General features: G+C 43.0%; 1 protein-coding gene across 3 annotated transcripts in view; it reads right to left on the reverse strand.

The window, feature by feature from the left end:
* Positions 1-1,164: 1,164 nt before the first annotated feature.
* The window catches only part of SMIM13 (small integral membrane protein 13), a 28,152-nt gene continuing 5,074 nt past the window's right edge, over positions 1,165-24,242 (reverse strand). For all 3 annotated transcript variants that reach the window (XM_075826637.1, XM_075826636.1, XM_075826638.1), the window contains 2 exons: positions 9,557-9,645; positions 1,165-4,594 (listed from right to left, as the gene is read on the reverse strand). In XM_075826637.1, coding sequence (XP_075682752.1) covers positions 4,401-4,594; positions 9,557-9,632 — 270 coding nt within the window. In that variant the 5' untranslated portion in view covers positions 9,633-9,645 and the 3' untranslated portion in view covers positions 1,165-4,400. The remainder of the gene's footprint in view (positions 4,595-9,556; positions 9,646-24,242) is intronic.

Below are 24,242 nucleotides of genomic sequence, written 5' to 3' on the forward strand. Positions count from 1 at the left end.
TGATTTCAAGGGCATTTCTTTGGTTTCAGTTTGCATCCGTTCCATTATGTTTCTGTTTTTTGATGGAAAAAGAGCAGTGTGCTACGCTATTCTGTCAAGAAAACGGAAACCTAGGGGAATGGAGGCAAACTGAAAACAATTGAAAGAAAAAAAAAATACCATTGAAATCAGCGGTATTGTAAACGGAAACACTACTTTCCGCTTGTCTTTCCATTCCTCTCAAGGAACAGATGAACGGAAAGACCAAACGGAAGGCAAACCTGACGTTATGTTACAAGTTTCTTTAATTGACTCGATAGATTTTTGATGGGGTAAGGTCAGGGCTATTTCCAGCCCATTCTAGCAGTGTAATATGGTTATCATGAAACCACTTTTTGCACACAGCAGCAACATGACATGGAGCTGAAACGTACAAATTACATTTTTTTTGCAGAAATTCTATTTACATTTTTTTTTTCTGTAACACCGCAAGTGTTAAAAGAAAAACACAATCAATATTTTAGAAATATTCCATATGTGGCCCTAGTGTGCTACTTGACTGAAACACAGTCCTCAGAAATTAAGAAGCACCCAGCGGATTTTGGAAACTACTTTTTATTAGAATATATTTTAGGCACCATGTCAGGTTTGAAAAAGGTCTTATGGTGCCAAAACAGTGGAAACCCCCCCAAAAGTGACCCCCATTTTGTACTCTACACCCCTTTAAAAATATTTCTAGGCGTGTAGTGAGCATTTTGACCTTACAGATTTTTGGCAGAATTTAATTCAATTGGGAGACTAAAATAAAAATGTAAATGTAAAAGCAATTTCTCCTGTAAAATAGACTCGCTGGTGATGGCGCCGGGCACAGTTTCTGACTCATCACCATCACATACAGGTTTGTTGTAATGCGCTAACACTTTGTACATGACATGTCGCCAAGGGGTTAAGAGGCTAAACATACAACATTTTAAAGGTGTGTGTACTTTTTGTAGGGTAGAGTTAATAGAATTCTATACTGTCATAACACAAAACTGGGAATATTGGGTCAGCATCAAATTAAAATCATCCCAGAGAAATATAAACCTAGAGAGAAATAATGTTCTTGGTGCCACTTTTATATTTACACGTTTTACTAAACAGTTGTATAAAAGGTGAGCAAAAGAAAATCACTATACACAAAAATAAGAGAAAAAAGAGAATGCAGTTTTCCTTTAATAAATGCAACGTCATCATAAATAAATGGAACATACAAAGCTTCAATTAGCATCTTCTCTATAAAGAAAACTGTTCTACATCACCTTTAATAATGGTTTATAACACTGAAGAGGCATATTCTAACACAAGACATTCCTCAGCGAGTCGAAATAAAATGCCCTAAGAGAGAACAAAGAGTCAAATGGTGTAAACATACGATGACGCGGCAGGTAAAAGATTGTGCATAATTCTGCTGTCCGGTGCAATTACACTGGACATTATTTGCTATGAAGAATTTTCAGTCATTTTTTTTAGGCGAAATATAGACGAAAAAAATAAAATAATCATTTTACTCAAATAGTCACATCCAGGCAAAACGTATACATCACATTGTCCGCCTGTATGTGCGATCACATATTGGACAAGTTCATTTCTTAAAACCTAGTGGTACATACAGTATAAAGTGCGTTTGGTGAGGCACAGACAACAACAAGTTAATGACACATGAGATTATTAGGATGACATCATGATAACATAATTCCAACAGTATTCCTAAAGCAAAATTGTTATAATCTAACAGGCTGTTTGGATTATTACAATTAAGATTTTAGGCTTCCGAATAGAATTTTTTTTTCATTAATGAAATGCCCCAACAATACATCCTGGTGGCATTCATAGCCCTCCTTCTCCCCTTCCTGAGCTTCAACTAGAAATAGGTTTTGGAAAATATGAGAGGCTTAGGCTGCCCTTTAGTTCAATCATTTTTCACATTAAATTATGGGTTGTGCCCCTTAAATTACCTAATAACACTGTGCATTAAAGGGGTTGACCGGGCATTTTATATTGATGGTCTATCCTTAGGATAAGTCAACAATATCAGATCAGTAAGGGCCCGACTCCCGGCACCCCTATGAGTTGACTGAAGGGGCCTCAGTGTTTGTCACCGCAGCCTTTTCCTTATTTACAGGCACAGTGCTGTACACTTACGTAACGACTGTGCCCGGGATTGCAGTCAGTTCCGTCCCATTCAATGGGACTGAGCTGCAATCCCCGGCACAGCCGCTACGGAAGTGTACGACACTGTGCCTGGTAAACACTGAAGAGGCTGCGGTGATAAACGCCTTCGCCCATTTAGTCAGGTGATCAGCGGTGGTGCCAGGAGTCGGACCCCATCCAATCTGATATTGATGCCCTATCCTAAGGTAGACCATCAATATAAAATGTCCAGACAACACATTAGAAGCACATTAGTTCTGTACGGACTTCTAAAAGGGGTAGGGGACTAAATTATATATTTTTTTCTTTCTATCTTGTACTTGCGCCTCTCTCTTCTGGGGTAAAATACCTATGTAATATGGTACTACCTTGGACCATAATTTTGTTTCTTATGGAGACATACAGAATCCATAAAAATCCTTCTTATGTGGCTATGTATAAAATTGGAGGGGGTACAATATGGGCCCATAGCAGGTTAGCGACACCATATTATGGATCTATACAACATGGATCCATAATACAGGCGTGTGCATGACGGACACTTGCATCTATTTCTTTTTAGACGGCGCATTTTGCAAATAATAATCTGTGTAAATGATGGCGAACCAAAAGGAATTTCCCATTTCGTAAGAAGGTAAATGCTGATGCACAGGAGTCTGCATATAGTACTCGTCCATAGCCTACAGTATTCAAAAATACAGAAAAGTAAAAAATAGACTCTAAAAACTAAAACAAACCATATGTTCTGTAAAAAAAAACAAACATGCTTCCGCCCATGCTCCAGTATGCAGAGCCATTACTTGACGTTATTGAGTAAAACTCCAATGCATTTAATATCTCTGACCTGGGCCATTCATACAATATCATACGTAGGTCAGCATTATTAACGCTTTACATGCTTTTTTAGAATAGATACGAATATTAGCTTACTATATAATATTTCATGTGGTCAAATGCCACTTTTCAAGAAAAACAACACACAGACAACTCCACATTTTCAGATCACAAATAAACCGTCCTTCCCCTATTTTTGGAAACTATTTCTTTCGAATGAATTTGCCCTGCAAATACATACACCATATGTCGAGTGTCGTCCAAGAACCTATACTCTGTATTAATACAGATACATAAACCATTAGTAATGTATGATGCTTTAAATACCGCTTACAGTACTTCAGCTTTAAAACCTTAGAAACACAAAAATCATCAGAAACCAATCTATATATGAAGAGGGCTATGGATACTAAAAGTATGGCATTGGGGGAAACGCACCTAATACCGGTCTTTTCTGGATATGAAGATCTACATATACAGTGCTACTATCAATGAGTGACACCCATATTGATAGTGTTCATATTGCCAATATGCACGTCCAAAGAGCAGATATGATCGCTTCGATTTCTGTATGAAAAAGAGTAACATTTTGTAATGTAAACATAAAAATGGAAGAATTACGATAAGATGATAAGAATAATAGTGCATCGGTACCGCTGACAAACAAGCCACCATTTGTCTTCTCAATGGCGATGTGTATGCCCGTTATGATGCAATATCCAGTGTGAAATTAGACAAAAGCTAAAGCCCAGGATCAAGAATGAACAAGATGCTTGATTGAGGCTGATCGGAGGTGACAATGGTACGTGACGTCATACAGAGTAATGAAAGGGTTTTGTTCCGTACTAAAATGTTTGTCACTTGTTGCAGTTATGACTTTGATAATCCTGATTGACAATGTTCCCACAATGCTTTGAAAAATAATAGAAAGATGGATGATATAAGAACAAGGCAGGAATAGCAGCGGGGGAAACCGTCAACCTGCATGGTGGAGGCTGCTGTCACATTAGTTGTACACGACAGAACAAACCGATCAATGATTTTTTTTTTAGGCTGGTGTTTTGTACCCAGAAGGTCCTACTGGAGGAGCAAACTGACCGCTCGGATAGACTATATAATCCATCATTTGTAGATGCAGAGCAGATAGAGCTTGAGCAGCCGCGTTCATACACTGAAGCCACTTCGAGAACTGCTGCCGCTTTACCATGTCGGTTTCATTGGCAGGTCATGCGATGAATGATTTCTACCTATTGACGAAGCTTCATATTTCTAACATAGAGGTTTCATGATCAATGTGATATAAGATCCACTTTATTTCCAAAGTCATAGTGTTGCCTCCTACAGTGCTAGTGTCAGAGATTCCCAGTGATGAAGTCCAGGGATGACGGGAACCTTTAACTTGCTTCATCTGCTGGGACTCTCCTCTGTCGCGCAGTCTTTGGTCTGGTTCTTTGTGGAGTGGATGGAGATTCTGACTCAGCAACAGATTCTGATGACTCACTATCTCCTTGCAGGGATCCGCTGTCACAAACAAGTTCTCTGAGGAACTTAAACTTAGACAAGAACAGATGCCACACAACGTACCAACCTAAGAGTAACAGAAAAAGACAAAAAGGTTGCGGTTATTTTATTCAGTCTGCACTTTGGTTTGAAGGCTGTGAGCGAATATATTAGGGAATTGCATTATGTGCCTTTACTTCATTTACTTTCATTAGCAGGATAGCTTTTGCTGATAAACTACTGTAGGGGAGACATCTGGAATTCAGAGGTTATGGATGTTGATTTATAGACTGTCAATAGGTTTTAAACAGGTTGCCTCATGATAATGTCATACAGTCGTGTCCCCCACTCAGGACCCCCCTCTATTAACCAGATATAAACCAGGAGAGCTGCTAACAAAAGAGCATCTTTCACTCTGGTTGGCCCAGGCCACCCACATATTACATGGTCGACCGTTTATCTGGATAGCCGCCCACAACTTCCCTCAGCTCGGAGCTTCAGAAGATGATAATGATCATAATAAAAATATTAGGGCATTGAACATAATGTAACTCACTAAGGCTCCGTTCACATTGCGTCCTGGTTTCCATTTCTGCCGGAAACCCGGATGCAGTGCTGGATCCAACGTACTTCGGCTACCACCAGCGTTTGGTGGACACCATTGACTTATAATGGAGACCGTCAGGTTGTGTCGTGGAGTCTGCGTGTAGCACTATTTTTTCCTGTAATACATTTCCCCGAATACATTAGCCCAGGTACCAGCAAAGCAAATGTACACTTAAAGGCTATATAAAACTTTGTAGCTTTTTTTTTTATAAACTCTAGGATTTATGTTTTGTTTTTTTTAAATGCTAATACTTTTATTAAAAATTGTCTTTACTTTTTGTGATGCAGCTTCTATGTATGCACTATACAAGCTGCATAGCGCCGCTGTAAGCCAAATCCGTCAGTACGCTGAACAGATGGCTCGACTGACCGCGGCTCTAGTGTGCCTCTAAGATTTGGTCAATATTAACACACAGGAGCCGCTGTCATCTGAGCCGTCGGTCCAGTAGACCGACAGATTTGGCTTACAGCAGCGCTATGCAACTTCTATGTATAGTGGCTGCAGTTCACAGTATTACAGCTCTCTCTAATTCAAGTGAATAGGAGAAGGCTGTAATACGGTGAAATGCCGCTACAAGTGTGTTGGCGTTTGACGGTATTGAACAGCGCGACCGATAAAGGGGAAGGAGCACTCTCACGAGCATCACGACCCTTTCAATTCAGATGATTGTGAGGGTGCCAAGAGTTAGAACACCACTGATCAGATATTGATGGCCTATCCCGAGGATAGGCCATCAATTTTATCTCTATGGAACACCCCTTCAATCAATATACCACCATTGAATATCAGGCAAACCACTTTTAACACTTTTTTATATGTAGTCGCTGATTTGAATGATCGATAGATAAATACACTAATCAGAAAAGCAATTGTGGAGCCTAAAGGAAAATTTCAAACATTATGATAGCAAGGATATTAATATGCTGAGGAATTGAATGAAGGGTACAGGTGGAGCACACACAGAGCTTTACTAACTCAATACGCTGGTGCCTGACCGACTGGCAGCATTTGGAGCCGCCAGTTGGTACTGTGCTGGCGGTTCTGCGAACCTCTTCTTATGTACTTCTTCAAACTCTCATACTGAGCGGCTAGCTATGTCCTCCTAAACAGAATTCAGGCTAATGCATGAGAACATGCCTAATTTCACAGTGTGTAGGAGTCTTAACAAGCATCAATAACGCATGCTAGTGCCACCTGAACGTCTGCTCCTGCACCCTGCAGTAGAAGGTGGCCACAGGTCTCTGGAATGAGAATCATTAAAGAAATGATAGGTGGGGGTCCCAAGGGGTTCAGTGAACCCATTCGCCAATTCCTGGCTTAACTCTCCATACGCTTCAATAGAAAGGTGGTCACACTTGCGTGCGACAATCTCCATGGGAGTATCAGAAAAAGTAGAGCAAGCAGGGTTGTGCACAAGCATGGCCACCACACCATTTAAGTGTATAGATGAGGCGGCCGAGAACCAGTAAACGGGGGTCACTGGAACCCCATTCTCACCAATTAGGCATTTCTGGATAGGCCATACCTGTCTAAGATGGGAACACCATTTTAAAAATAATATGTTTTAATATACAGTCAAGATTTAAATTTCTAGTTAATGTTTGATCAGTTAAGTGGTACTATTTACAATGACGTCGATTAAAGACTTTGACAGTCAGCTGGTTCTTGTAAACTAAGTCTCTCGTCACACTTGCATTAATAGTCTTTGTTGTCCTCTCTGGTATTTTTAATGGCAAAATTGCAGTTAGTAACCCTATTCTTGTCGTTAAACATACTGGAATCCCTACATATGTTATTGAAGTCAATAGGGTTGTTAGTGTCCATTTAGTTCCTTTGGCCATGAGATCAGTCACAGCATCATGGCTTCTATTATATAAAAAAGGCATGATGCTAATTTGAACAGTCTAAGTGAAAGAACTCAAATGTTGCTTTAAAGGCTATGTAAACCGTTGATGTCAATTTTTGAATATATATTTTTTTAACGCATGTATTTAGGCATCTTGAACATGTTTCTCCACCGCGTCCACTTTACATAGAAGCTGCATGTCGTCGCTGTAAGCTGAATCTGTCCGTGTGCTGGAGTGACGGCTCAGCTATGATCTAAGTTGTTCGGTATTAGGCTGGGTTCCCACGTAGCGTAAACGCTGCAGAATTTCCGCAACGGAATTCTGTGCGGAAACTCCTGAGGATTTATAGTAGCAGCAAAGTGGATGACATTTAGAAAATCTCATGCCCACGCTGCAGGAAAAAACTGCAGCATAAACGTTAATAAATTGACCAGCGGTGCGGAATTTAAATCAGCAGCATGTCAATGTATGCGGCGTTTTCGATGCTTTTCTGTGGCGGGTTTTCGCCCCATTGAATTCAATGGGGATGCAAAACCCACAACAGAAAGCCATGTGTTGCGACTTTTGCAGCAGAATCACAAGGATTTCCGCACAATGTGGTCAGATACCACATTTTTTTACGCAGCCGACCCGTGGAAACCCGGCCTTAGGGATAGAGAAGCTGTCTGAGGCACAGCTGAGCAGTCAGTCCACCACACTGACTGATCCGGCTTAAAGTGGCGATATGCAGCTTTCACATAAAGTGCATACATAGAAGCTGCATCTCAAAGTTTTTGCTTAGTTTTAAATAAAAATATATTAGAAATATGTTGAATATGCCAAAATACATACATTAAAAAAAAACAAAAAAAAAAAAAAACACATCAAAGGTTTACATAGCCTTTAAAAGAATAAGCAGAATTAACTTCCCGGGTCAATGTAAACCACACATTCCATTTGAAATCTCCTTTCGGTGAAGTTCACACTGAGTTACGGTGCTTTGAGCTGCACTACGTCCATAGAGGATAGATCACGGTAAAAGCAGACATTAGTACATGCAGTATTGTCACAGTTCGGAAATGTATGTAGAACTGCTTCTATGGAAAAGTATCACTGCTTCATAAAAGCAGTTTTCAGTGCCGTGTTTTTTTCCCCAAAAAAGGAAATGGGAGAAAACTGCAGCAAATTGTGAAAATTGGGACATGTCCCAGGTTTCAAAAAGACAAAATGCAGCAAATCCTGCAAAAAATTCTGTGTGAACTCAGCCTCAGTATTTTGCATCACTGTGTGCATAGAAAACATGGAATTGTACATACCGTATATGTCGGCGTATAAGACGACTGGGCGTATAAGACGACCCCCAACTTTTACCCTTAAAATATAGAATTTAAGATATACTCACCATTTCGTGCAGGAGCGCTTCACTATGGCCATCGGCGGCAGGACCCAGGACTCTGTCTCTTTGAACTCGCGCATGCGCAGATAGGCGAGGTACATGATGGGGTTAATTACTATTAATGTGAGGAACATGGAGGGTAAATTCATCGCACCTCGCGCCTCACATTAATAAGTGAATGAAAGCCGTGTTTATTTCATTTTTTTACAGCGTACACATCATAAATGATGCAAAAACATTGTTGTCCGCGCCATTACTGAATGTGTGTATTTTATGTATTGAGACTTATTTTAATGTTTATTGTAAAAAAGGTGAAGGTGTATTTTTTTTAAAATGTAACCATACTTTGTTTTTACTTTATTTTTAAACTTTAATGTACTGACATATATCAGATATGTGCCAGTACATTAGCCTGTGGACGGATAGCACACAGGCAGTTGTTAGGACATACTTGGGTATATCCTAACAACAAGAGATATGGTCAGACAGCCCTGGGGTCCGTCAATAGACCCTGGGCTGTCTGCCCATATATGGTATGGCCCTCGATCGCGTCACAGGAATTCCCTGTGACGCGATCCAGGGGCATCCCCCCTTCTCACTTTCCCCTGAATGCTGCAGTCAGCTGTGATCGCAGCATTCACGGGAATAACGGCGGAGATGAGAGGTTCTCTGATCTCCGGCGTTATAGAGCGGGGCTGCGGCTGTGTAATACAGCCATTGCCCCGCTCCTGACAGGAAGTGCGCGCGCGGTCAGCATGAGGAGATGCGGCCGGCGCTGCACTAATGAGCGGCAGTTCAGGCACTGAAGACAGAACATGGGGGTGTTTTGTAGCGCGCCCGCCATGTTCTGTCTTCAGTGCCGCAGATCATTAGTGCAGCGCCGGCCGCATCACATGATGCTGACCCCGCGCGCATATGTCAGGACTCAGGAGCGGGGCTGTGGCTGAATTACACAGCCGCAGCCCCGCTCTCATAGTCATGTGTACTATACTGAGCTGTGCGGCTGCAACGTGCATCCCTAATATCCGACAATATCCGGCATATAAGACGACCCCACACTTTTGACATTTTTTTAAGGGTGTAGAAAGTCGTCTTGTACGCCGATATATACGGTACATATATATATATATATATATATATATATACACTGCAAACTATCAGCTTGTTGGGAAAGATTATTATACAGTCTGTCAATAGTAGAAAAGGTGACATTGTACTCACCACACAGCATAAACAGCAGAACACAGATCAATGTGGCCACGAAGACCAGGAACGTTAAACCAACACTCTGCCACATTTTTATGTAGTTCCTAAAATATAAAATGAGAAACCAACTCGTTGGTAAACCAATAATAGAAGCGCATTATACATGTACATTTTGTAACATTGTTCAAGGGATATTTTCTGACAGGCACTGTAGGCATTGCGCAATAGGATACCCTGGGTAAAAAAAACGAAATGTAACTGGGGTCATAAAATATAGAATGCCAGGACCAATGATGTGTATGGTGAGCACTGAGCATGCATAAGATATGTCCGTAAGAGTACAGGATTACATACCCAGGTAACGGTATATTAGGTTGTCTAGAATGTATGCATGGAATATCTATGTATCATTGTATAAGCTCATGCATAGGGCAAAACTGCGTCCAATGACCCTGTATGGTGGTGCACAAATAATAGGGAGCCATAGGCAGTACACGTGCTACCGTATTGTGCCTCCATAAGGTATCATATGCTACCCTATGGGAGAATACCTCTGTAAAGTTTTAAAAAATGCAATAACATTAATATATATATATATATATATATATATATATATATATATATATATATACACACATACATATACACACACACACCATTTTTTTTCGGGGGGGACACATATGTATTGGGGCTATTTCCCCTGATATTCTAAGTTCTTAGTTACGTCCGTGGCTGCTAGTGCTGCATTGTTGGGTCACTTAGGAGACAGCTGAAAGCATCGGGCCATCGGCCATGAGAAGTTTGGCGGGCAGTGGGGTCCCAAGAAGAAACTTTGCATCGGGGCCCATGAACCTTTAGCTACACCCCTGATTAGGCAGTAGGGTGCAAACAGCAAGAGTAATAAAGTAACAGTTCAGGTACACAGATAAGCAGAAATAGGAAGTTACATTAGGCAATGTCAGGAAACAGTCCAAGTTCGAAGCACAGAGAATAGTCCGGCAAGGACGTACTGCAAGATCCAGCTTATATAGGAGCCACAATTCTGTGACCAATTTGGAAATCAAGGTAATAAGATCTAAGGGTCCATTCACACATTGCGGTTGAGGTGCAGTTAGAACCACACAGAAAAAACGCATATGAAATCCGCATGCGTTTTTACCGAGATCTAGTGCGTTTTCGATGCAGTTGCTGTAAAAAACATAACCCACAACGATTTTTGGATGCATTTTTTTCTTTATGCGATTCTAACTACACGTCTAACGCAATGTGTGAATGAACCCTAAAGAGGAAGGAATCAAAAGCGAAGCTTTGTCCAACAGCAGCAGTGGCTCAACGAGAAGAGCTGGGAAGCAAGAGTTTCCAGGTTCGAATCCTGACAATGGGTGTCGTATCATTGTTTTCATCAACACAGATCCATAATGCAGTCGTGTGCATAAGGCCTTAAAGGGAGTGCGTCACCAGATCCCCGGCCCCAGCTGCTTACACCGGTAGACAGATAAGATATAGTAATGCAGTGATCACATATCTTTATTACACATGTTGAACTTGACTGACATCTCTGCTAGTCTACTTGCTGGAGCAGAGTACGATGGAGGAGATGAGCAGACGTCATTCAAGTCCAGAGGGGAGGGGTAAGGGATGAAAGTGAAAGACACTTCCTGGTGCGTTGGACACCTTGTCCCTAATTAGCATCCAGTGCCCAGAGAACTAATCTACTTTTTACACTTTTGAAAGTCCCAAAATATGTGATAAATGTATGCGGCCACTGCGTTAATTTATACCTGCCTAGCAGAGTAAGCGGCTTGGGGGGGTATCTGGTTACGGATCCTTTAACATGAGCGGAGGCTACGATATTTGGTTTGTCTAGGCAGCAGACACAAAGTTTCATCAACTACCATAAAAGTAGCAATTACTTAAAAAGTGGCAGAACGATGATGATTGCTCCATTGCAATCGCATGATCTTGCATTAGCATATTTTTTACAATAAGTTTTATCCCAAAATACTTGCCAACAGGTTATTCACACTAACGACTTAAATCGGCCATGTGACGGACATTTTTTTTACACACTCCTGTCTGCCAAGTACGGCGGCCTGTTAGGGCATAAAAGGCTTCCGGCCACAGATGAAAGATGGCGGCGGGCTCAGAAGCTGAGCCTGCGCCATCAACCGAAGGATGTCAGCTGCATCCTGCTGTAACAGCAGGGAATGGAGCTACCTCCGCTCCCTGCCTTTAACCCCTTAGTTGCCACGATCAAAAGCGATCGCAGCATCTTAGTGGCTTCCAGGAGATCGGCATCGCTACGATGTGGTCGCATGAATGCCGATCGTTGCCTTGGCAACCGGAGAGCAACAGTGGCCTCCTAGTCTGTCACATATGGATGCCTATTAAGCCCCACCCATAGGCAAAGCCTAATATGCTTGCTGTCAGTGAATAGCTGACAGCTCTAATGCATTGCATTACATGTGTAGTGCGATGTATTAGAATAAATATGAGAGGTGCAGGTCTTCAAGTGCCCTAATGGGTCAAAAAAAGTTATAAAAATGTTCAACAAAAGTGTAAAAATGTAAGTTCTAAGTTAAAAAATTCAAAACTGACTTTTTCCTATAATAAGTCTTTTATTATTGGAAAAAAATGAAAACTTTAAAAGTACAAAGTATATTTGGTATCACCACGTCCGCAACAACCCAAACTATAATGTTATTTTTCCCGCACGGTGAACACCGGAAAAAAAGAACAAAAAAACAAACAATGCCTAAGTCGCTATTTTTTTAGTCACCATCCCTTCTAAAAGTATAGAATAAAAAGTGATCAAAAAGTCGCATGTACCTCAAAATAGTACCAATAAAAACTACAACCCGTCCCGCAAAAAACAAGTCCTTAGACTGCCTTGTCAACGCAAAAATAAAAAATAAAAGTTATGGCTCACAGAATATGGGGGCACAAAAAATTAATTTTTTTAAAAAAGTTTTTTTTTTCTTCTGTGCAAAAGCTGCAAAACATAAAAAAAAAACTATATACATATGGTATGGTCACAATCGTACTGACCCGCAGAATAAAGTAAAAATTTATTTTATTACCCCAGGGTGAAAACTGTAAAACCTTGGTTACCTTGCTTGGCAAAAAAAATTAAAACTAATAAAAAGTGATCAAAACATTGCGTGAACCCCAAAATGGTACCAATGAAAACTACAGATTGTCCCGCAACAAATAATCCCTCACACAGCTCTGGTGGAGAAAAAATTAAAAATGTGCAGAGCTTTCCAAAAGCGGATAAGATCGGGCGTCATTTATCAGTGCGACACCAGACACACATATGAATTATTATACCCTCTTATTATGCTCTGATGTTCTCCGCACAGCTTACATATGCCCCCACATTATAAACTGAAATACCAGTAAAACCCCAAACAACTGCCAAGCAAAATCTGCGCCCCAAAAGTCAAATGGCTCTCCCTCCCTTCTGAACCCTACAACATGCCCAAACAGCAGTTTACGTCAACATATATTGCATCGCCATACCCGGGAGAACCCGCTTAACAGTTTGAGATATTTGTCTTCAGTGGCACAACATATTGTGCACTAGATTGGCGTATCAGTGGAAAATTGCAATTTTCACTTTGCATCATCCGCTGGGCACTAATTTCTAATGTAGAATCACCTGTGGAGTCAAAATTCTCACTACACCCCTTAAAATGCCCTAAGGGGTGTAGTTCCCAATATGGGGATCACTACTTGGGGGTTTGTTTTACTATTTGACCTCAGAGCCCTGCAATTGTGGGCCAATGCTGTGAAAATCACCAAAATAGACCTCAAATACGCATGGTGCTCTTCACTTCTGAGCCCTGTCATATGTCCAGGCAAATGATAAATGCCTTGAGGGGTGTGGTTTCCAAAATGGGGTCACTTCTTGTGGGCTACCACTGTACTCTGGTACCTTAGGGTTTTGTAAATGCAACATGGCGCCTAAAGCCATACCACCAAAATCTACATGCAAATAGCGCTCCTGCCATTCTGAGCCCTGCCGTGTGTCCAAACAGCAGTTTATGACCACATGTGGGGTATTTCCATACTCGGGAGAAATTGCTTTACAAGTGTTGGGGTGCTTTTTCTCCAGTGTCCTTTGTGAAAATTAAGACATTCTACAATTTAGTGGAACAAAATGCAGATTTTCATTTTCACTGCCTAATTCCAATAAATTCTGCAAAAGACCTGTGGGGTCTAAATGTTCACTACACCCCTAGATAGTTTCCTTGAGGGTGTAGTTTCCCAAATGGGGTCACTTTGGGGGGTAATCCACTGTCTTGGCCTCTCATGGGTTTTGCAAATAAAACATGGCACCCGAAAAACAATCAAGCAAAATTTGAGCTCCAAAAGCAAAATGGTGCTCCCTCCCTTCTGAGCCCTGCCGTGGGTCCAAACAGCAGATTATTACCACCTATTTGGGTATTGCCATACTCAGAAGAGTTTGCTTTACGAATGTTGGGGTTCTTTTTCACCATTATCTACTGTGAAAATGGAAAAATCTGAGCTAATACAACATTTTATTAGAAACAACTTAAATTTTCATTTTCACAGCCTAATTACACTAAATTCAGCAAAAAAAAAAACTGTGGGGTCAAAATGCTCACTATAACCCTCAATAAATTCCTTTAGGGGTGTAGTTTGCCAAATCGTGTATTTTTTTGGGTGTTTCCCTTGTTTTGGCATCACAAGGCCTCTTCAAACCGGACATGGTGCCTAAAATATAGTCTAATAAAAAGGAGGTCCCCAAATTCACAAGGTGCTCCTTTGCTTCTGAGGCCGGTGTTTCAGTCCAGTAGCAACCTAGGGCCAGATGTGGGATATTTCTAAAATCTGCAGAATCTGGGCAATAAATATTGAGTTGCGTTTCTCTGGTAAAACCTTCTGTGTTACAGAAAAAAAATGGATTATATCAGATTTTCTGCAAAAAAAATAACATTTGTATTTGCTTTAATACTTGTGAAACGCCTAAAGGGTTAAGAAACTTTCTAAATGCTGTTATGAATACTTTGAGGGGTTCAGTTTTTGAAATGGGGTGATTTATACAGGGTTTATAATATATAAGGCCTTCAAAACCAGTTCAGAACGGAACCGGTCCCTAAAATAAGGCTTTTGAAATTTTCTGGAAAATGTGAGAAATTGCAGCTAAAGTTCTAAGCCTTGTAACGTCCTAGAAAAATAAAAGGACATTCAAACAACAATGCAAACATAAAGTAGACATAATGGCAATGTGAAATAGTAGCTATTTTGTGCGGCATTACTATCTGTCTTACAAGCAGATACATTGAAATTGAAAAAAAAAAAATGCTAATTTTTTTCACATTTTCTCTCAATTTTGGTGTTTTTCACAAATAAACACTGAATGTTTCGACCAAATTTTGCCACTAACTTAAAGTCCAATGTGTCACGAGAAAACAATCTCAGAATCTCTTGAAAAAATAAAAAGCATTCCAAAGTTATTACCACTTCAAGCGATACGTCAGATTTAAAAAAAAAAAAATGGCCTGGTCCTGAAGGCCAAAACAGGCTTAGTCACTAAGGGGTTAAATATCTATATTTTTTTTTTTTGGCGCTGCAGCTGCTATGTATGCACCATATATAGAAGCTGCATAGCGCCACTGTAAGCCGAATCCATCAGTCTGCTAAACCGACAGCTTGGCAGACAGCGGTTCCAGTGTGCCTCTGTTGCTCCAGAAAAATACTGTTATGCTAGAGGCACAATAAAGACCCTAATTGTCAGTTACCAATAGATATGGTTAATGTATCGATTAAACTAAAATATAACCTTTATTATTTTAATTAAACACTTCCAAAAAAGGACACACAATTAAAAGTAGCCATTGTTGACTAGCAGAATGTAATGAATCGGCCCATATTCGCTGAGATATTTAGCAAATAGGTGCAACGAGTGTATGGGTGCATCAGCCAGCGGCTGCAGAACGCTGTGCTATCGCCAAGTAACTATTGTAATTCTCATATAACAGCTAGCCAAACAACGAGGTTAAAAGCAAACTAGCCAGACCCCCTCCCCCCCCCCCCCCCCGTTCCTCAGGGGCTTTAGCAGGGCTAATGACGGTGTACTCAAAATTCCCTTCCTTTAAAACCTCTGAATGACGTTCAAGTGGGCGCATCCACATTTAGAGTCAATAGAAATTCCAGAAAAGAGAAAAGCCCCCGTAATGTAGGAGGGACAAGTAAACTGTCCAATCATAAGGACTCAAGGTTCAGACAATTGGTGATCTCTGGGGACTCATGCGCATCACGGGACATAGCCTATCCGACGAGAAAATTATTGAGAGAAATACAACAGCGCACGTCTGGACACTTAGAATATGTAGCTCATGCATCAGAGAGTAACGCAACTTGATTTAAAAAGTGCTCAATGGTCACTCCTTCTTAGAGGAGCGAAATACTACGTGTGAAACTTTGCTGAAGGCGCATGTCAGGGTACTTAGAAATCCTGACGATACACAAAGAAACCGAACTGCGCATAACCAGGGACTTAGAATCTGACAGCTTCTCTATATGTTGGAATACAACAGTAGGGGTCAACGAATTGACACAGTATTAAATGTATATCATTATTGCTGATAGACAGAATAACAGAAAAAAAATTATATAATAAATAAGCATTCAAAGAAACGATAGGGAAAAAGGGGAATAATTAAATAAAAATAGAGAGTGGTGTTTAACGTCTAAATGGAACATACTTGAAATCGTACTGGCATGTAAAATTCCATAAGTAAGTATATACCTTGTAACTATAACTATAATAGTAATTTCCTGGGCGACAAACCGGAAAAATGAAGACAAAAAGTCGAACAGTGTGCTGAATTGTGGTTCTTATAGAAGGATATAGATAATCCATTAGTGGCAAACTGGTACCAAGCATTAATAAGTAAATGCCTTTTAAAGAAAGGCCACGAAAGTGAAGCCCTCATTGAGTCTATTGGAACTCAAGAAATTGAATCTATGAATCCATCTGGCTTCTTCCTGCAGAAGTTTTCTGTCCAATTTCCCAGCTCTGGGGCCCAATTTTAGTTGGGTAATGCCCCAGAATTTGAGATTACTACTATTACCATTATGGATAGATCTAATATTTCTAGAAATAGACGTGTCTTCTTTGGTATTATTAATGGTACTAAGATGCTTAGAAATCCTGCTTCCCAACTGCTGCACCGTCTTACCAACATATAATATCAGACAGGGGCATCTTGCAGCATAAATGACTTCACTACTCTGACAGTTAATAAATTGTCTAATGGCAAAGGATTACAAAAACTTTTCATGGTAGGCATGAAGGGACAGAAGGAACACCTCCCACATGGATGAGAGACATGTATGGGAGATGGAAGCCAAGTGTTCCGCGGGATAAATGGTCTAGAATAATGGCTACGTACCAGGAATTCTCAGAGGTTTCTGCCTCTTCGGTGGAAATAGCATCAGTCAGTTACGGGTCGGCCCGTCAAATAGGCCAGTGTTTTTGTAAAATATTAAAGATTTGGGAGGAACAAACGTCAAAGTTCCCCGTACATCTGATAGAGGACACAAATTTTTTTGATTTATCGTTCTTTCCATAAAGGAGGTCTCCTCTCGAAGTGGCCCTAGCTCTGGCATAGGCTCTATGTAGAATTTTTTTAGGATATCCACGTGCTATGAATTTATGATATAGCATATCGCATTCAGATTGGAAAGTGTGGTCGTCTGAGCAGTTTCTTCTAGCTCTAAGGTATTGCCCAATTGGAATAACTTTCTTCAGTGCAGGTGGATGAAAGCTCCCCAACTGTAAAAAACGGTTAGTGGCAGTTGCCTCACGGAAAATGTTTGCATGGACACTGCCACCAGGATCCAAGGAGATTTTTAAATCAAGGAAATAAAGGAAATACATTTCTTTGTCATGTATCTCATGAGTAAATCTCATCCCAATAGAGTTATTATTAAGGATATCAGTGAAGTCGGAGTATTGTCGCGATCCCAAAAAATATCATCAATGTACCTCCCCAAAACAAAATGGGACATGTGAGAAAAAGCATATCATCAGTGAAAACGAAAGTGTCTTCCAACCACCCTAAAAATAAATTAGCATAAGTGGGTGTACAGACTGTGCCCATGGCAATGCCTTTAAGTGGGTGGTAAAATTTACCATCAAAAAAAGAAAATAATTGTAAGTAAAAATTTTAAAAGTGCCTAAATAAATCCATTGTGTGCCTGAAATTTAGTTCCCTTAGTGCTCAAAAAATATTGTACGGCATCAAGACCTAAATTGTGCTTAATATTAGTGTAGAGAGATTCAACGTCAATGCTCGATAACATGGTGGTAGATGTAACAGTTATCTCCTGGATCCTCGTGAGAGTGTCCTTGGTGTCCTGCAAAGAGGAGGGCAGAGCTGTAACAAAGCATGAGAGAACTTCATTCACATACATACTGATCCCTTGTGTAAGATTGTCATTACCAGAGACTATAGGTCTACCGGGTACTGGGCAGGAGCCCTTATGTATTTTTGGCAATGCGTAAAATGTCGCTAGAGTTGGGCTGGAATTGAACATCCGATTAAACTCATCTGATGAGATTCTGTGATTTAGCTTCAATTAATAGGCAACGTAATTCAGATAGGAAGAAATCTGTAGGGTTGCTATCTAGAATGGTATACGTAGAGGTATCATCTAATATGGTCTATGGACCATAAGCATGTAGTCCACTCGGTCCATGATGACAATATTGCCCCCCTTGTCAGATGGCTTCAAAATTATGTCTTAATTTTTACAGAGTTCATCTAGTGCTACTTGCTCCATTTTACTAAGATTGCTTTAGACTTTGACTTTATTAGACTTAAGTTTCCGTAGCTCTGCACTAACCATTTTAACAAAAACGTCAATATGTGCATATTGTGAAAATGGTTGTGTCATTCGTGACTTAGGTCGCAAGGATGATAAAGGACCAGTAGCCATGTCAACTCCAAATTCACTTTCATTAGAAAGGTCTTCGAGATCACGAAGAGTCCTGAGCTCAACGCGATCAACGTACTCCGACTGCCACGTTGGGTACGTGGACTCACTGGGCCGTACCGCCTTGACGGTATGGCAGCTGGCCAACAGGACAAAGTCTATAGTTCAATAGGTGTACCTGTGGTAACTTTCAGACACTAGCTGGACAGACTCAGACGGACTTTGGCAGCAGGCAGGCACCACGCTTGGTGTAGCGGAGCAGGCGTAGACTCAGCGCAGCACGACTCCAATATTATACGGCACTTGGACCAGGATAACACGGGATACAGGAAGCAGGAACGGGAACACTGGGAACTGAAAGACACGTAAGGGACCATTTGCATTGACGAAAATAGGTAACGACAACAAAGCTCAGGCATGGTAGAAAGGGGCAGAGCTCTTCTTATAGTCTAGGATCATGGGCTAATTAATTAACAGATTCAGGTGCACGTGCTGGCCCTTTAAGACCGGGCACGAGCGTGCACTCTACGGGACACAGCAGAGCAAAGCTGAAGTGAGCGCTGGCGTCTCCTAAGGAAGCGATGCGGGCCAGCTCTCACAGGACCATGGCTGCGGGCGTCATGGGTTGAGTAAACCGGGCAGTCCGCGACCGTGAATGTTACAGTATCCCCCCTCTCACACCCCCTCCTCTTAGGGCCAGAGCGGGAGAGAAACTTCTTCAGGAGGGTAGGAGCATAGATGTTCTCCTCTGGCTCCCAGGACCTCTCTTCAGGACCAAACCTCTTCCAATCCACCAAATAAAAAGTTCCTCCTCCTACTTTCTTGGTGTCCAAGATCTCCTTAACCTCGTAGGTATCTGAAGAACCGCTGGAAGCCGCTGTAGGGCTAGGAATCTTGGTATAGCGGTTCAGGACTACCAGCTTCAGGAGGGAGACATGGAAGGAGTTAGGGATCTTGAGGGTAGGAGGCAGCCGAAGCTTGTAGGAGACAGGATTAATCTGCTGCAGGATCTCGAAGAGTCCGAGGAACCTGGGAGCAAACTTGTATGATGGCACTCTCAGTCGGATATTCCTGGAGGACAGCCAGACCTTGGTGCCTGGAAGAAATTGAGGAGGTTCTCTTCTCCTTGTGTCTGCCTTCCGTTTCATGCGGCCGACCGTCAGCAGAATGGAGGATCGAGTCTGCTGCCAGATCTGCAGGAAGTCCCTATCAGCTGCTGGTACCTCGAACATAACGGACACCGGGAGAGGAATTCGTGGGTGTTGGCCGTAGACAATGAAGAATGGTGTGGTTGTTGTGGACTCGCTAGTATGATTATTGTACGAGAACTCTTCCCACAAAAGAAGCTGAACCCAGTCATCATGCTGCTTGGATATGAAGTGGCATAGGTAGTTCTCCAAGATCTGATTGATCCTCTCGACTTGACCATTGGACTGAGGATGGTAGGCTGAGGAAAAGTCCAGTCTTACATTGAGGAGTTTACAGAGGGTTCTCAAAGAACCAAGAGGTGTACTGGACCCCCCGATCAGACACAATATGCCGCGGTAAGCCATGCAGGCGTAAGTTGTGTTGGATGAAGAGGTTGGCCTGTCAAGGAGCAAAAGGAAGGCCGGTCAGCAGAACGAAGTGGGCCATTTTCGAAAATCGGTCCACCACCACCCAGACAGTACTGCATGTCGCAGAGGGGGGCAGATCCGTAACAAAGTCAATTGCTATATGCTGCCAGGGAGCATCAGGCACAGGAAGTGGTTGGAGCAAGACAGCAGGTTTGGAGTGAGCGACCTTGTTAGCTGCACACACCGAGCAGGAAGAAACAAAGTCCATGATGTTTTTGGGCAGTGTGGGCCACCAGAAATTACGGGCAATCAGGTCTCTGTTCTTACGGGTACCCGCGTAACCTGCTAGTCTAGAGCAGTGTCCCCAGCAGAGGATTCTTCCTCTGTCAGCCAGGCGCACATGGTCCACCTTGGAGGAATGTCCCTAACTTTCAGGGGGTTGACAGAGACGATACAAGACGGATCAATAATATTCTGTGGAGATTCCATGCTGTCCTCCGTCTCGAATGACCTGGACAAGGCATCGGCCCTCACATTCTTGTCGGCCGGGCGATAATGGAGCTCAAACTGGAACCTGGCAAAGAACAGCGACCACCTGGCCTGACGAGGGTTCAGCCGTCTGGATATAGGTGAGGTTCTTGTGGTCCGTGAAAATCAGGATGGGATGAACTGCGCCCTCTAGTAAATGTCTCCACACCTCCAGGGCCAATTTGATTGCGAGTAACTCCCAATCCCCAATCAAGTAGTTGCATTCTACGGAAGAGAAGAGTCTAGAATAATAGCCACATACCTTTGCCTTGCCCTTGGGACCTCTTTGGAACAGGAGTGCACCAGCACAGCACAGAGGAGGCGTCAGAGGAGGCACAGAGGAGGCGTCCACCTCCAACGAAAACTGTCTAGATACATCAGGATGATGGAGGGTAGAGGCTGACGTGAAGGCACTCTTTAGGCTATTAAATGCGGATTCCGCCTCTGGAGTCCACACCTTGGCGTTCATGCCCTTTTTGGTGAGGGCAAAGATGAGAGATGTCAGTGAAGAGAAGTCCAGGATGAATTGTCGGTAAAAATTGGCAAATCCCAGAAAACGCTGTATGGACCTTAAGCCTTGAGGGCATGGCCATTCCAGAACGGCCTTCACTTTCTCCGGATCCATTTTAAGACCCTGGTCCGAGATTATGTAGCCCAGGAAGGGTAGAAAGCTCCTCTCAAACATACACTTCTCCAACTTGGCATCCAGGCAATTCTCCCTCAATCGTAGCAGAACTTGGCGGACATGTCTCTGATGAGTCAACAGATCTGGAGAGAAAATTAAGATTTCATCAAGATAGACCATAACACAAACATAGAGGAGATCCGGGAAGAGGTCATTGACGAATTCTTGGAAGACCGCCGGGGCGTTACATAGGCTGAAGGGCATCACCAGATATTCATAGTGCCGTCTCAGGTGTTGAATGCAGTCTTCCACTCGTCACCTCGGCGAATACTAATTAGGTTGTAAGCCCCACGCAGATCTAGTTTGGAAATTTTTTTAGCTCCACCATTGCGGTCAAAAAGTTCAGAAATCAATGGCAGCGGATATCTATTCTTGACCGTAATCTGATTGAGACCCCGGTAGTCGATACAGGGTCGCAGAGAACCGTCCTTTTACTTGACAAAGAAGAACCCGGCTCCTGCCGGGGAGGAGAACTTCCATATGAAACCTCTCTCCAGATTCTCCTTAATGTAGGCGGACATGGACTGAGTCTCTGGCAAGGAGAGAGGGTATACCCTACCACAGGGAAGAGAGGCATCAGGAATCAACACGATGGGACAGTCATACGCCCCGTGTGGGGCCAGCGTCTCCGCCTCCTTCTTGCTGAAGACATCCGAAAACATGGCATAATGAGAAAGGAAATCCCGTCAAGGACTGAGGACGAGGAGGCGGGACCAGATGGATCTGCCCCAGGCAGCGGTCAAGGCACTTGGGACCCCACTGAAGAATCTCTCCGGAATTCCAGTCCAGAACTGGGGCATGTAGTCGGAGCCAGGGCAGACCCAGTAGTACAGGATTGACGGCCTTGGGTAGAACAAGAAATGAGATGAGTTCGGTATGAAGAGCTCCTACCTGGAGCCTCAACGGTTTGGTCACGGCTATAAACGGGTCTGGCAGGAGGTAGGCCATTCACCGAGGCGATGATCAATGGCCTCTCCAGAGAGGTCATAGGCAACTGGAGGAGATCCAACAGATCCCTGTGGATAAAACTGGCTGCCGACCCAGAGTCAAGGTAGGCAGAGACCTGGTGGTTCTTCTCGTCGGATATAATAGTCACGGGGATGGAGAGTTTCGAGGAAAAGTCTCTATCCAGTGCAGTGTCGCCTGGGGTTGTCTCCCCAACCAATTCTAGGCGTTGGGGTTTTTTGGCTTCTGAGGGCACAGACGCACAACATGGCCTCCAAAGCCGCAATAAAGACAAAGTCCTGAAGTGCATCTGCGTTGTTTCTCCTGTATGGATAATTTAAGCCAGTTTACTTGCAAAGGGCTCTTCAGGTGGGCTATTTAGTGAGGGTGACGGAAGCTGCTGGAAAGTGGGGGCCAGCCTCGGGAGTCTTTTCTCCCAACGAATCTCCTGGGATCATTACCGAAGCCTCATTTCAACCCGGGGGCAAGAAAAATGAGGGCATCGAGGATGGATGGCAGATCACGAGCAGCCAATTCGTCCTTGATCTTGGACGACGGTCCCTGCCAGAATGTAGCCACTAGAGACTCATCGTTCCAGGACAGCTCTCCTGCCAGGGTGTGGAATTGAATGACGTACTTGCCCACGGAGGTGTCCTCCTGGAGCAGATTCAACAAGGAGGCCGCTGCCGAGGACACTCGTCCAGGCTCCTCAAACACGGTACAAAATGTCCGGATGAATCCCTGGAAGTAACCGGGCTCTGGTCCTTGTCGTTCCCAAATCGGATTGGCCCACGCTAGGGCCCTGCCAGTGAGGAGAGAAACAATAAAGGCAATCTTGGCGCCATCAGACGTAAATGCTCTGGCATGTAGAGAAGTGGATCTGGCACTGATTGAGAAACCCTCTGCAGGTACTCGCGTCTCCGTTATAACGAGGTGGTAGTGAGAATCGGGGATCAACACTGGTGCTGACAGGAGGTGTTGCAGGAGGATCAGGAGCTGAGGCGGCTACCCGCTGTGCAATGGAATACACTGCCAGGAGGAGTTGGTCTTGTCGTGAACGCAGATCTCGTAGGTCTGCCTGCATTTTTTGAGACGAGTCTTAGGCGGACCAGTGGGGTCCATGGCCTGAGCTTACTGTCACGTTGGGTACGTGGACCCACTGGGCTGTACCGCCTTGACGGTATGGCAGCTGGCCAACAGGACAAAGTCTATAGTTCAATAGGTGTACCTGTGGTAATTTTCAGACACTAGCTGGACAGGCTCAGACGGGACTTTGGCAGCAGGCAGGCACCAGGCTTGGTGTAGCGGAGCAGGCGTAGAATCAGCGCAGTACGACTCCAATACTATACGGCACTTGGACCAAGATAACATGGTATACAGGTTACAGGAACGGGAACACTGGGAACTGGAAGACACTTAAAGAGGCTCTGTCACCAGATTTTGCAGCCCCTATCTGCTATTGCAGCAGATAGGCGCTGCATTGTAGATTACAGTAACGTTTTTATTTTTAAAAAACGAGCATTTTTGGCCAAGTTATGACCATTTTTGTAGTTATGCAAATGAGGCGTGCAAATGTCCAAGTGGGTGTGTTTAAAAGTAAAAGTCCAAGTGGGCGTGTATTATGTGCGTACATCGGGGCGTTTTTAATACTTTTACTAGCTGGGCGCTCTGATGAGAAGTATCATCCACTTCTCTTCAGAACGCCCAGCTTCTGGCAGTGCAGATCTGTGACGTCACTCACAGGTCCTGCATCGTGTCAGACGAGCGTGGACACCGGCACCAGAGGCTTCAGTTGATTCTGCAGCAGCATCGGCGTTAGCAGGTAAGATTGCAAAAAGATTTATGCCCTTTGTCCAGATGATCTCATCGAAGGCAGGAGTGGGGGTATAGGATAGACCTCTATGTAAAAGTATTTCCTGATGCAAGCTCAACTGGATAGAAGACAAATTGCAAATCTGCATTTAATTTAATTTCCAATAGCAATGCTGTTTATCGTATCAGTATAGTTATTTGCTTT

Source organism: Rhinoderma darwinii, chromosome 5 (assembly GCF_050947455.1).
Source record: "Rhinoderma darwinii isolate aRhiDar2 chromosome 5, aRhiDar2.hap1, whole genome shotgun sequence".
Classification (NCBI taxonomy): domain Eukaryota; kingdom Metazoa; phylum Chordata; class Amphibia; order Anura; family Rhinodermatidae; genus Rhinoderma; species Rhinoderma darwinii.